This window comes from Mus musculus, chromosome 12, assembly GCF_000001635.26.
Source record: "Mus musculus strain C57BL/6J chromosome 12, GRCm38.p6 C57BL/6J".
Lineage (NCBI taxonomy): Eukaryota > Metazoa > Chordata > Mammalia > Rodentia > Muridae > Mus > Mus musculus.
The window spans coordinates 111,702,768-111,716,338 of NC_000078.6; the positions used below are offsets into that span (position 1 = coordinate 111,702,768).

Below are 13,571 nucleotides of genomic sequence, written 5' to 3' on the forward strand. Positions count from 1 at the left end.
ACCAGGCTGGCCTTGAACTCAAAGATCTGCCTGCCTCTGCCTCTGCCTCTGCCTCTCTGCCTCTCTGCCTCTCTGCCTCTCTGCCTCTCTGCCTCTCTGCCTCTCTGCCTCTCTGCCTCTCTGCCTCTCTGCCTCTCTGCCTCTCTGCCTCTCTCTCTGCCTCTCTGCCTCTCTGCCTCTCTCTCTGCCTCTCTGCCTCTCTCTCTGCCTCTCTCTCTGCCTCTCTCTCTGCCTCTCTCTCTGCCTCTCTGCCTCTCTGCCTCTCTGCCTCTCTGCCTCTCTGCCTCTCTGCCTCTCTGCCTCTCTGCGCCTCTGCCTCTGCCTCTGCCTCTGCCTCTGCCTCTGCCTCTGCCTCTGCCTGCAGACTATTGGGATGAAAGGCCTACACTACCACCTCCTGGCTTATTTCAACTCTACATAAGAGGCCAAGAACTGGAAAACATCTGACCCAGGCCCCAACCGCTTATAACACACAGGTGAATGCGGTGGATTTATGGGAGAGAGTGTGACCCCATAAATGTGACATGTCCTCTGTGAGCACCTGTGGGTGGGCAGCAGCCATGTGGGCATACCCCTCAGTCAAGAATGAAACTGACAACAGAACCAGGCCAACAGTGAAGGGGGAGGGGAGTGCCCCACAGGACACCTGTGCCACGCAGGCTGGAAGGAAGGACAAGAGGCCCAGAGTGTGGCTATTGGGTCGAGACAATCCCCAGAGGAACAGGTGAGGTGTGACTTTTGCTGGTCACAAGGGCTGGTCCACTCCCACGGCTCTGCTGGGGAAATATGGCCAGAGCCCCCCTAATAAATGGAGCTACTGCTCCAACCCTAGAAATGATGATGGGGTCATGACTTCAGTCTTGAAGCAGCAGTGGTTCTGGGCTTGGCCCTCTCCAGCAGACACCAAACTTCACACAGTATCCTTGGCAGTTAACAGCTGTGCATCTCTTCCAGGAAGCCCCTCCAGACTTCTCAACCACATATGACCCTGCATGGTGGCCCTCGCCCTCGCCCCAGGGTGCAGGCCCTCGCATGGGGATCACTTGCGCCCCAGTTCGACACTGAACATTATGTACCTGCTTTAACCTTTGACACCCCAGCCGTCCCAGAGATGTGGAGGTTCTGTCTTCTCCAGGTTAGTGATTTTGCATCCAAGAAGTGGAGCCATTTCCTATCCTTTGGGGTCAGCCTTAAAGAAGACAGATTTGCCATGCAGTGGCGGCACACGCCTTTAATCCCAGCACTCGGGAGGCAGAGGCAGGTGGATTTCTGAGGTCGAGGCCAGCCTGGTCTACAGAGTGAGTTCCAGGACAGCCAGAGCTATACAGAGAAACCCTGTCTCAAAACAAACAAACAAACAAACAAAAACCCAAACAAAAAAGAAGACAGATTTGTCACAGCGCTCCATCATCACTCTGCCCCCTGCAAACAGCACTTGTCATGGAGCAGCTGTGGGGTCAGCATTTACAGACTTGAGCTCTGGGTGAGTTTTGTTTTGTTTTGTTTTTTGTTGTTTTTGTTTTCCGAGACAGGGTTTCTCTGTGTAGCCCTGGCTGTCCTGGAACTCACTCTGTAGACCAGGCTGGCCTCGAACTCAGAAATCCACCTGCCTCTTCCTCCCAAGTGCTGGGATTAAAGGCGTGCGCCGCCACTGCCCAGCCTGGGTGAGTTTTAAGGTCAGAACGCAACACTGCATAGTGGAGGCAGGGGCACCAAAGGCAGGGTAGGGCTGCCAGCCCTGGGGGACATCTGTTCCCATAGGTGGCATATCTGAGGGTCTCTGCATCCCACCAGAGCTCCTGACAAAGGACATCAAAACACCGGCAGAGAGGAGGTCGCTTGTGCCCTGGAAAGTCTCCGAAGCAAGAGGAATGGCTAATGAAACCTCCTCTCCGCAGAGTAATTCAGCAATTATCTTCTGGTGCTCAGCGTGAGCCAACACACCATCCTAAAGAACAGCTCATCCCACAGGCATGCACACGGCTGTCTGCTCCTCCCAGGCCCTGGGGCTACAAGTACAGCGGCCAGCTGGAAAGGCAAGGCAGCCTGGCTGGAAGAGCTAGGCAGTGCTGGAGTGGTGAACCCAGATGCCTTCAGTCCCAGGGACGGGAAGGGGTGTGGAGCAGGGGAAAGCGGCAGGGCTCAGGCTACAAACAGGCTGACTGTTCATGACTCCCTGGTCACTCAGGGCTACCCAGGTCTGTGTCTAGGGACCTCGAAGGGAGACAACTAGCAACGTCATTCAGGTGGGAAAAGGGCAGTTTCAGGAAAGACCTAAGCACTCAAAGGCCAGCCAGTGGGCATGGATGGGCAGCCTGAGGCCCTACTGCTCAGGAAAGGTCTGTGCATCCTAAGTAGTTAGACGGGAACTTCATCTCGGTGTAGCTTCTGCAGGTGTGATTCACAGCTGGAAGACACCAGACTGCACGGCATCCACAGAAGTCTCTTCTCTGAAAGGGACTCATGCTACTGATGTTGATTTGAATTGGATAGCTTGGAGTAACTCGATGCCACAGCTAAATGTTCCAAGCATGAATCACCCTTCAGCAACACCTACTCACGCCCCAGAAGCCAAGGTTAAGCTCACCAGTAGCCCTGGCTTTGACAGAGGCAGAGCTGTGACATGAACGCCGTGGAGGGTTTGTTTACTGGAGCCTCGCCTGTGTAGTCCTCGATTACCTAGCCCGAGTACTCTCAGCTGGGCCTGCTGTCCATGCTGTGCCCTAAGCTGATGGAACCATTCTCCCTCGGGACCACACACCACCACTGTTCTGACCTCCCAGGTAAATACATTTATAAAGCCCTGCATTCCATTGTCCTGCCCTTCCCACTGATCATGTTGACCGCCTTAGTGACTTTCTATGAATAGTACTGAACCTGCCTCAGGAGGGTCTGAGAACTCTGAACGCATATGGAACACTGCTTGGTGCTTGGCCCATAACAAGTAAAAGACCTAATTATAGCAAGGGAAGTAGATGGCTTCAGACACTTCCCAACCAGGAAGGGTGGAACCCCATCCTACTTCCAGGACTGGACTTGGGCCATGCACGAGCTTGCTGGAGCGTTGCCCCGCTCCGTGTTTATCCCATGTGCAACTGTCCTTTAAGGCTGCTTGGCTTCCATCTGACCTGCCACTCCCAAGATGCCTGATTCCAGAGCTAATATCTCCTAGAAGAAACTGCCACACTCCTCTGAGGTCAGGTGCAGGGTGATGGGTAGTGTTTAACCTTAGCCTTAGGGTTTTTTCTTCTCTAAGATTTATTTATCCACTACATGTAAGTACACTGTAGCCCTAGACACCCCTTCCTCTCCATCCAGCCCACCTTGCTCTAGCCCAGCTCTCTCTGGCCCAAAGATTTATGTACTTACCACATGTAAGTACACTGTTGCTGTCTTCAGACATCCCAGAAGAGGGTATCAGATCTCATTATGGATGGTTGTGAGCCACCGTGTGGTTGCTGCGACTTGAACTCAGGACCTTTGGGAGAGCAGTCAGTGCTTTTAACTGCCGAGCCACCTCTCTAGCCCCTATAGTACTCTTTTTAATCTGTACAACTCATATCTTCAAAAACAAACCAAACACCCCCCACCCCCCGCTCATGACAGTCCAGGTTGCCTCTGCCTCTGCTTGGGCAGAAGAAAGGCTCCGTGCAGGTCAAGTGACAAAAGTCCCAATGGGAAACGGTCAGAAGAAAAACATCGCCCTACTGTGTGTCAGACTTCTGACAGGCCAGAGGCCCTTCCGCAGTGTGTGTGGGGAGTGCATGTGTTTGGGGGTGGGGCACAGACAGGCTTCTCAGTAGCAGTGTAACGGAGTCTTCTCAAGGGTGATGTTCCGCAGGAAGATGATCTTTCTAGGAAAGATCCTGCAGCCGTTTCTCATTTATACAAGGTCACCTCCTGTGCGGCAAAGGAGACGAGTATGCTGAGGCCATCATAAGCACTCTGAGGACAGTACTTCCATGTAGTCACCGTCAACCCTAAGCCCACAAGGGCATAAAGGGCCCCTCCCTAAAGTCAGCAGGGAACTTGGGCTCATCTTTCTCCATACTAAGCTGAGCTACGAGTTTGATTTAGAAACAAAACAAAACTTAGAGGTATGCTACTGTGCCTATGTTAAGAGAATACTGACTTGTTTTAGAGACCCTGATAGTCACATGGTTACTAGTCGTAAGGTGGGAACCAGTATTTGGGAAACACTTCTGGATTACACATCAAAATCGTGGGCAGGTGTTTCTGTCCTTAAGGGAAAATACCCAAGTTCAAAGCAACAAGGCCTTTGTGGTCAGCCCTCTGGACACACATTGGTAATCTTAGTATTCTTACGGTGGAGGCGGAAGGAACACAGAACATGAGAAACCAGCCAGGGCCAGAGTGAAATCCTACCTTAAAACACCAAACCGAACCAACCCAAAACAATCTACGTGTATAGGATTAGCTGAGACAAAAACAAAACAGACCAAAAAAAAAAAAAAAAAAAACCCAAAAAAACCAAACAACCTGGGGGCTTGCATTAAAGCATCAAGAAGCCAGGCATGACAGTGCACCTCTGTGATCCCCGCACTGACGGGGTGGAGGAAGCAAGCTCAGGAGTTCAAAGCCAACCTCAAACTGAAAACAGGAAAAAGAAATTTAAAATGAGGAAAACTGGTTGCACTTCATGACAGCGAATAGGTAGGTTATTTATTTATTTATTTTTGGTTTTTTTCGAGGCAGGGTTTTTCTGTGTAGCCCTGGCTGTCCTGGAACTCACTTTGTAGACCAGGCTGGCCTCGAACTCAGAAATCTGCCTGCCTCTGCCTCCCGAGTGCTGGGATTAAAGGCGTGCACCACCACTGCCCAGCAGGTAGGTTATTTTTACCAAAATACAGCATTCAACAACTAAATGTCCATTTAACAGGGACTTGGTCATAAGACTTCTCTCTAGGTGGCCAAAGAATGAACTGAAGGCAAATATATCTGGATTCTGAAGACAGCAAACACCTCTGTTTAGAAGCAGGAATGATGTGGTCTAATGCTGGCAAAGGCCACACTTCTCTGGGCAAGTTTTCTTGCAGCAATTTCTTCACCATCATGAAACCATTACAGTGACGACCCCACGAAGCAGCCCAGTGACACACATGATTCCCAAGAGGGACAAGTGACTTCAGTCTCAACTTTGCTCTTCTTATTTATGAAACAATTGGGTCCCAGGAGCTGTAATGGAGACAAAGCCTACCCCAACAGCCACCCAGGGTCATGTGACCACCTCCAGGACCCAGAGGATACAGGCGGAGATGCAAAAACCCTACTGGCCTAGAAAAAGCCTTCTGTGCTAAGCACGGCTCCAAGCCCAGCATCGTAGGATGTCTTGGCTGGTTACAGAAATACCACTTTAAAGAGACAAAAATCTGCTTCAACAGGACAATGGATACTTTGAGAGGCTGACTCTCAAAATGAAGCTAAAGAATTAGTGACCGGGTGAAAGCTACATGAAAGTGACTCTCATGTACTGTGGTTCCCCAGAGCTCAATTTAAGGACCTTTAGTCAGAGTTGAGCATTCTAAAGCCAGGACACAGAAGAGCTGCAAATAGCTCTGGCCACATTGAGAATTGCAGGGACTGCAGTGGCTCACTGCCAAGCCCACAGGACCCAGCGTCCTACAGCATTTCCTGGAGGAAAGCTGTAAGGGGCTTTGATGATGGTGCAAATGAGCTTAGGGCTGTGTGCCTATCACTTCAGGTGCAGAAGGCCTGTCATACGGGTGTAGTTGTTTATTTTTTATTTATTTATTTTTGGTTTTTCGAGACAGGGTTTCTCTGTATAGTCTTGGCTGTCCTGGAACTCACTTTGTAGACCAGGCTGGCCTGGAACTCAGAAATCCGCCTGTCTCTGCCTCCCAAGTGCTGGGATTAAAGGCGTGCGCCACCACTGCCCGGCTGGGTGTAGTTGTTTAAAGAGAATTTCCTTACAAAACTTTTCCAAATTAAACCACAGCTCATCAGGGTTGAAAAGGTCAGCTCTCATAGGGCCGTGTAATGAAACGGGAACATGGAATGAGGTCGGTAGTTATGTTGGGGCCTGTGTTATCAAAGCGCTGCAGAATTTTGGGAAGTTTGTTTTTATTAATAGACAATCGTGAAGTGTTGGCTACTTAGAAAATATTCACGGAAACACATGGAAGGATAAAACCCTTTGTATAACTGACAGGGTCTAATGAATTGTCAGGCAGGAGTCCTAGTGTCAGTATGAGCTGCAGGTGCTATTAGGGTACCAGCTGCAGTTATTGTCTGATGGCTGCAGAGACCAGTCCCTCTGGATTTACAATAGTGTTTCGCATCATGGTGTAAAAAAACGTTATGTTTAACAGGCTTGTCCATTTCACAGCTGTGACTGACAGGAATCCATCTCATTTATGCTACAGGTAGTTGCTCCTGATAGCTCTGGAGTGACCTGACATCAGGTACGACTTTCATCTTGCAGTTACAGGTAGAGAGTGACATTCTTTTTTTTTTCTCTCTCTCTAAAGGTCTACTCACATCATTTAAATGTTCCCTATCCTTATTAACTAATAAGGAGAATTTTAAGTTGGGATCACACAGCAAAAGTAGCTTGAAGGCATCACGTGATGTTTCATCCCTTCCTCAGTATGGTTACAAATCCTGGGTTGTTAGGCTTCATCAATTTTGTGTGTTGGACACAAGATCCCCCCTCTAAAATGAACAGCACAGGGGGACAGATTTTTTTCAAGCAAAAATGTTTATGATAAAACAGACCATCCAAACAAAAACCCCACCCCATTAAAACTGGGCAGGACCCATTAGGCCTTGTAACTTTAAAAAGTCCCAGCACTGTTTAGCATAATAAAGCGTCTCTTTCTATGCTTGGATTTTATTCAACCCTGGAATTCCCTCCTCCTCCTCTTAATTAGGCTAGAGTTAAAAATTAGGCTAGAGTTAGAAAAGTCTAATCTGTTTCTAGACTCTCAAATTCTGCATCTAATGCTTGCACAACCCATTTAAAACTTAGGAATGCTGCCTTTTTCGTGTTCCCATTAAAAACACACAAAATAAACACAAACCACACATTGTAAGGATAATGAGCCAGATGGAAAAGGTAATGTGCTATAATGATATTCGTTTGCAACATCAAAAGCAGCAGAAATACTGAATATAATTTGATTAAATCATAAATACTGAGATTGACTATGCACATAGAAATTACATTTAGGCTCCATGAGCTGAGAGCTCTCTAAAGGAGATGAGGTGCGAACCAGCGAGATCAGCTCCTGGCCCATCAATACTCCCACTCGTCCGACTTCATGTCCAGGTAGCTGAGGATGTTCTGGGCCAGTTTCACAGCCTGTTTCCTGGCAGCCTTACACTTCTCTTCTCCCTGTGGGTCAACGGCATCCAGAGCCAGCAACTGTTTGGTCAGTAGCTCCTCCAGACGGATGTAGTTCTTATCAGTTCGGTTTCCACCAAATGAAAGGACTTCGCCCAGGATCTCAGACAGGTTCCCAAGGATCTCCCACACGGCCTTGTGTGGGGGGTGCTCCTCACATGGGAACAGCTTCCTCTTCTCGAGGGCTTCCTTCAGGTCCAGGTACGTGATCAGGATCTGCACCTCAATCACCGCCCTCCTCCTGGCCTCCCGGATGCAGGGGTTTTTCTCCAGACTCACTTCATCCAGCTGTCCGATCAAGCCCTGCAGCTCTGTCTTGGCCCTCAGGTACAACTCAGGAGGGCTCTGCGCCTGGAGAAGTTCATTTTTTATCTCTCTCATCCTCTTGAGAACATTTTCTATTTTTATAATGGAATGGTTCTGTCCCAGGTCAAATGCATGTGTACTGTCAGCTTCCTCTTCTAAGTCTAGGTATTTCAGTAATTTGTTGATATCTTCCACCACCTCCCTCCGATAATTTCTGATCTCTGTACGCCCACACACATCTAGAGCATCTAAGTCAGCAATCAGTCCTGACAGCACGCAGGATAAGTGCCTGCAAGTCTCGGAACTGTCCACGCCCATCAGAAGTGCGATCAGCGTCCCTCTGGCCTTGTTCACCTCGCACATGACAGAGTTGATTTTGGCCACTGAAGGATGCACATCCTCAGACAGTGGCAGGGACGGCTGCTTCTTCATACAGTCCTCAATAACCTCCTGTACCGCGCAGATCTTGGTGAGCGTGCGGTACCTGGCTTTCCGCAAGGAGACCTTCCCTCCGGTCTTCACGTGCGTCAGCCTCAGAATGATGTCCTGGATGCCTTCCTCAAACTCGTCAGTCACACAGTTGCCTCCGCTGTAAAAGGGCACAATCTTGTCTTTCACAAGGGCCTGAGCCTCCTTAAAGATATTCTGGATTTCGATGCGGTGTGGGTGGTTGGCATTCTGCTCCAACTCCTTGAGGAGACGTTCTGTCTCCTGTGCCGCCCGCTTCCTAGCTTGCTGGATATCTCCTTTTCCTTCCGTATCCACAGAGTCAATTTCAAAAAGTTGTTTGGTCAGAATCCTCTCCAGCCTCTTGTAGTTCTTGTCATCCGACAGGCCGCTGAAGCCGACCACTTGCGGCTCTATAGCCTTTACTTCCCGCTGGATCTCCTGAAGCCTACTAATGGAGGGGTGTTGGTTTCCCATATCCATACTTCTGTGTTCAGTTTCACAAGCACTGAAAGATAGCAAGAATGATAACGTATTAGTCTCTGCAGGACAAGAACCCACTCTAAACACTCCTTCTTAGTACACTTGTTAAAAGGGCTCATTCGGGCTGTGGAGATAATTTTTCATCAAGTGTCCAAGCTGGAATTCCAGAACACATGTGGAAAAAAAAAAGCTGGGGCGGAGCTGGAGAGAGGGCTCAGTGGTTAAAGGTGCTGGCTAGAGGACCTGGGTTTGATTACCAGCACTCACATGACAGTGCATGACCACACAGGTAACCCCAGTCCCAGGGCATCTGATTCCCTTTCTGTCTTCAGAGGCACCAGGCACACAGTGATGCACAGACATCCATGCAGGCGAAGCGCCAACGCCCATGAAGTAAAACAGAAAAGCCAGGCAAGCCAGTGCCGGGGAGACGGCGATAGATGGATCTCGTGATTCACTGGCCAGCCCAGGTTAGCCTAACCGAGGACCTTCAGGACCATGGGAAGCCCCACTTCAAAAGCCAAAGTCAAAGGACACCAAGGAAATGATGGTGGGCGGGCAGGGAGGCCAAACTCTGGCACCTGGGCATGCACCAAAATACACAAAAGGTTTCGTCAAAGGTGTAAAAGGTTGCTTGAGGAAAGGGAAGATGTGACATGTCAACTCCCTCTCCTGAAAACAGCTGGACAGGAACAAAACAAAGCAAGCTCACCGGTGTGCTGGTGTATCCCTACAATCCTAGCGTCGGGGATACAGAGGAAAGGGAACTACGAATTCAAGATCACCATGGGCTACTTGGTGACCCTAAGAATTCAAAGCAAAACGGAAATAGGGGAACACGGTAGGGATTTGAACGACAGACAGAAGGTCCTCATGATCCAGCCTGGGTGGATGTCTAGGCCTATGAATTCTGTCTTAAACCATGAGAGCGAGCTGCGTACACTGCCATTCTAGTCAACCCACCAGGTTAGCAACACAATTTCCTTAGATCCCCCCCCCCCCCATCCTAATCTACTCTCTGGAACCAGTTTGGAAGTTAACAGTAGCTCTTCCACACTCACAGGAGCACCATTCGTCCAGACAGCTAGCTAACTTTCTACTTTTCTGAAAGAGGAGCTACGAAACTTCCAAATCCTCACCCTGACTTCAAATACCCGCCGCCCAAACCTGCCGACTGCGATTAACTCGGTCACTCGCCTCCCGGTATGTGCGCTTAGAGCATTTCCCACGCTCTCAGGTTTCTGTCAAACAGCTCACTTCTGGCGGGCAGGCCACAGAACTCAGTCCCCGGGAGGGTCCAAGCCCGGCCCTCGCAGAGCTTTTACCCCGGGAGGTCTGGGCGGCGGCGGTCTTGGCTGCCGCGGGGGGCTGCGAGGTGGGAGATCGGCCCTTCACGGGGAGCGGCACCGCAGCGGTGCCCCCAGCGGCATCCCCCCTCGCCCTTCCCGGCTAGGTCTGACCCGGGCAGCCGGTGAAGGGGCCGGCGGAGGCGGCGGCAGCTACTGGCCGCGGCGGCCGCTCCCGGGTCTCGGCCCGGCCGGACGCGCCGCCGCCTGACCTCACAATGGGCGCGCGGCGGGCGCGGGCCTGCGCAGCGAGGGCGGCGGAGCGCCCGAGGCCGGGAGAACGGAGCTCGCGCCCTCGCCCCACGCTCACCTGGGCCGCACGCGCCATCGCGCCCCGCCACCTACACTTCCGCAGCGTTGTCGCCGTCCTCGCAGAGCGGGCCCGTCAGCAGTGAGCCCGGGGAAAACTTGTCCTCTCCTCGTCCCGCGCGGGCCCCGCCGCCCGGCGTCCGTCCCAGGGAATGCGCACGGTCGGCCTCGCCGCGCGTCGGCTCGGGCTTTGCGACGCCGCCGTAACGCCAACCTTTCCACTGTCGCGATCCTGCCGTACGCGCGGGCCATGGCGGCTTTGCGGCCCGGAAGCAGAGCGCTTCGCCGGCTTCTCTGCCGGTCCTTCTCCGGCGGCGGCGGCGTTAGGTTGGCCCGTGAGCGCCCTACGGATCACAGGGATGCGGCGTCCAGCCGGGTAAGCGGGACGCCGGGGGCGCTGGCAGGGAGGAAGGCCGCCGAGCAAACCCACGCCGCCTGCACCTCTCCGACGGACTGATGATCACTGCCCGGGATCCGCTGTGGAGAGCGCGAGCCTTGCTTATCCCCGAGTTAATTCCCATTTGTATTAACACAGCTCTTGAAGGGTGTTCTTTCTCATTTTCGCATCGTTAAGATTAGTGTTCGACTTAAAGCCGTGGCTGACTTCATCATCCCACTTCTGTAGACTTCGCATTGTTTGTAAACGTGCACGCGATGTCAGAGATCCACAGTGCAGGTCTGCAGCAAGAATGGGCGTGAAGCCTTTTTCAAAAAAACAATTGCTGGGCTGGAGAGATGGTTCAGCTGTTAGGAACACCGAAGACAGTAACAATGCACTCACATATATAAAACTAAATAAAGCTTTTTTTTTTTAGTCAGTTGCACTTCTTTTTTTTTTTTTTTTAAGATTTATTTATTTATTATATGTAAGTACACTGTAGCTGCCTTCAGACACTCCAGAAAAGGGAGTTCACATCTCGTTACGGATGGCTGTGAACTACCATGTGGTTGCTGGGATTTGAACTCTGGACCTTCCAAAGAGCAGTCAGGTGCCCTTACCCACTGAGCCATCTCACCAGCCCTCAGTTGCACTTCTTTGCAACAGAATGCTTTGCTTAAGGAAGGCCTAGGTTGCCAGGCGTGGTGGCCCACGCCTTAATCCCAGCACTCGGGAGGCAGAGGCAGGCAGATTTCTGAGTTTGAGGCTAGCCTGGTCTACAGAGTGAGTTCCAGGACAGGGCTACACAGAGAAACCCTGTCTCGGGAAAAAAAAAAAAAGGCCTAGGTTTAGAGTCTATCAGTCATATGAAAACGCTAAGGCTGGAGGTAAAACATTAATCAGTGGCTACTAACACTTCAATGACCACTAAGCTAGTGATAGAGACTAGAGAGCTTGGTTTAAGCAATAATGAAGAGAGGGAAGGAGGGATGAGGAGAGAGAAGAGAGATGGAGAAAATTAAGAATTGCAAAATGTGCTTGCTGTGAAAATTTTCATCTCTGCTATGCTGTGTCTCCTTGCACACTTTTAGCTTTGAAGTTCTGACTACTCCAGTTTAGATTTGTTGCCTTAGGACCCTGGCCTCTGGCTCAGTTTCCTGGCACAAGAAAAAAAACAAGCCTTCACTTCTGTCTTTAGAAAATATAACTCTAGTCCTTGGGCAGAAAAGATGAAACAGGTGCCTGAACATGCTTTGGGAGGGGAAAATTTAACTCACCCAGCAGCTTTCTCGTGGTCAGAGTTTGCCTTAACATTCATTTTTACTTTTTTAAAAATTGCAATGATTTTGTGTGATATGCCTGCGGCAGAGTTGAGAGGACAGCTTTCTGGAGAGCCTTTATCCCTTCCATGGTTGGTGCCAGGGGTGGAACTCAGGCTTTCTTATGAAACGCTTTCCCCTCTGAGCCATCTTGCCTGACCTTCGTTTCTGGTGAACTAATGCTGGAGAAGGCTAAGAAGCCCGCAGTCTTGGAAGAGTCTTGCTGGAGGCCTGGCGGCACCGCCTTCAACTGGAAAGGCAAGCTGGTCAGCATTGCAGCTTCAGGGGGGTCAGGGTTACACACACGATGAGACCCTCTCTCAAAACAAGGTACCTGGGGTCTGGATCCTCAGGGTAAACCCTTCAGCCTTTTGGAGTCTCAGGGCAAGCCTGTGCTGCTCAACTCTTGGAGAGTCGAAGAGGGAATGACTGTGGCTAGGGGGCCTGACTACCAGCCAGAGCTTGCCTAATTCTGTACTCCCTGTGCTATGGTTTTTAGGATCTAAATGACCTATTATGGTAAATATTGGGAGGCACAAAAGAAAACAGTTCTGCCTCAGGGCTGTTTCCTCTGTGTTGCTACTTTGTTTCCTGAGTTATTAAATGGCTGTAAGACGGATTGCTGTATTGCAAAGAAACTTTGTAAATAGCACGTCTTAAAGGTAACTTTGTGCTTCAAGGGAGAGACAGAGCAGATCTCTGAGTTTGAGGCCAGCCTCATCTGGCTACACAGAGAAACTCTATCTTGAAAACCAAACCAAACAAAGAAGTAAAAACTTAAAAAGAACATTGCAAACTATTTCTTCTTCAATAAAATAAATCCTCTACTAGTTAACTGTGCACATTTTTCTTTATCTCTCCAGTCTTGCTTTAAGAAGACCCACTTTTCAAACCTTCATAACTTCATTTCTGGTCTCTTTGTACTTATTGCTCTCCCCCCCCCCACCTTTTTTTTTTTTTTTTTTTGTCTTTGGCGAATCATGCTGGGGGTTAGTCTTGGACTTTGTGTATAGCCGAGGATGACCTTGAATCTCTCCTCTGCCTCCCCCACCCCCTCCAGGACTGAGTCACAGCGACCATCCTGGTGTTTTGGTCTTTTGTTTTGTTTGTTTTGTTTTTTGATTTGAGACAGGGTTTCTCTGTGTAATCCTGGCTGTCCTGTAACTCTCTCCCAAAGACCAGGAGGGCCTCAGACTCACAGAGATCTGCTTGTCTCTGCCTCCCAACTGCTAGAATTAATGGCAGGCACTACCATGCCCTGCTGGAGGGTTTGTTCTTTGTTTATTGTTTTGTTTTGTTTTGTTTTGTTTATGTGTATAAATTTTTTGCCTATGTGTATATCTGTACATCACATGTATACAGTGTCTGTAGATGCTAAATGTAGCATGTTGGATCCTCTGGAAATGGAGTTACAGATGGTTGTCAGCTTCCATGTGGGTGCTGGGAATTGAACTTGGGTCTTCTGGAAGAGCAGCCAGTGCTCTTAACCACCAACCCATCTCTCCAGCCCCAGGGGTAAAAGTTGAATGAAATACAGGACATTTACGCCATTTACATCCTCATCATTAACAAAGAAAACACCGAATGATTGTACACTG

The 13,571-nt window shown here is 50.0% G+C and overlaps 2 protein-coding genes and 1 long non-coding RNA gene across 10 annotated transcripts in view; 2 read left to right on the top strand and 1 right to left on the bottom strand.

Moving 5' to 3' along the window:
• The first annotated feature begins 299 nt into the window (after positions 1–299).
• Gm36635 lies at positions 300–3,410 on the top strand. Its single transcript, XR_381975.4, has 3 exons — positions 300–476; positions 955–1,135; positions 1,795–3,410. It is a non-coding gene; the product is annotated as a predicted gene, 36635 (long non-coding RNA).
• A 3,310-nt stretch (positions 3,411–6,720) lies between these two features.
• On the bottom strand, positions 6,721–10,489 carry Bag5 (BCL2-associated athanogene 5). Of its 5 annotated transcripts, none has more exons than NM_027404.2 (2): positions 10,277–10,489; positions 6,721–8,645 (listed from the first exon to the last, which is right to left on the bottom strand). In NM_027404.2, the coding sequence occupies exon 2, from the start codon at positions 8,618–8,620 to the stop codon at positions 7,277–7,279; it is 1,344 nt and encodes a 447-aa protein (NP_081680.1). In that variant the 5' UTR covers positions 8,621–8,645; positions 10,277–10,489; the 3' UTR covers positions 6,721–7,276. The 5 variants fall into 5 exon arrangements, with proteins under 5 accessions (NP_081680.1, NP_001311411.1, NP_001311410.1 ...); NM_001324482.1 differs by lacking the exon at positions 10,277–10,489 and adding an exon at positions 9,946–10,186; NM_001324481.1 differs by lacking the exon at positions 10,277–10,489 and adding an exon at positions 9,878–10,186.
• An 11-nt stretch (positions 10,490–10,500) lies between these two features.
• Positions 10,501–13,571, top strand: part of Coa8 (cytochrome c oxidase assembly factor 8) — a 41,790-nt gene continuing 38,719 nt past the window's right edge. For 2 of the 4 annotated variants that reach the window (XM_006516179.4, XM_006516178.4), the window contains exon 1: positions 10,501–10,651. In XM_006516179.4, coding sequence (XP_006516242.1) covers positions 10,526–10,651 — 126 coding nt within the window. In that variant the 5' untranslated portion in view covers positions 10,501–10,525. The remainder of the gene's footprint in view (positions 10,652–13,571) is intronic. The other 2 variants (NM_001163388.1, NM_026511.2) reach the window with 1 other exon arrangement.

Bases quoted from the DNA above. Each gene is read 5' to 3' on its own strand.
- Bag5 (NM_027404.2), bottom strand. From the start codon at position 8,620: ATGGATATGGGAAACCAACACCCCTCCATTAGTAGGCTTCAGGAGATC.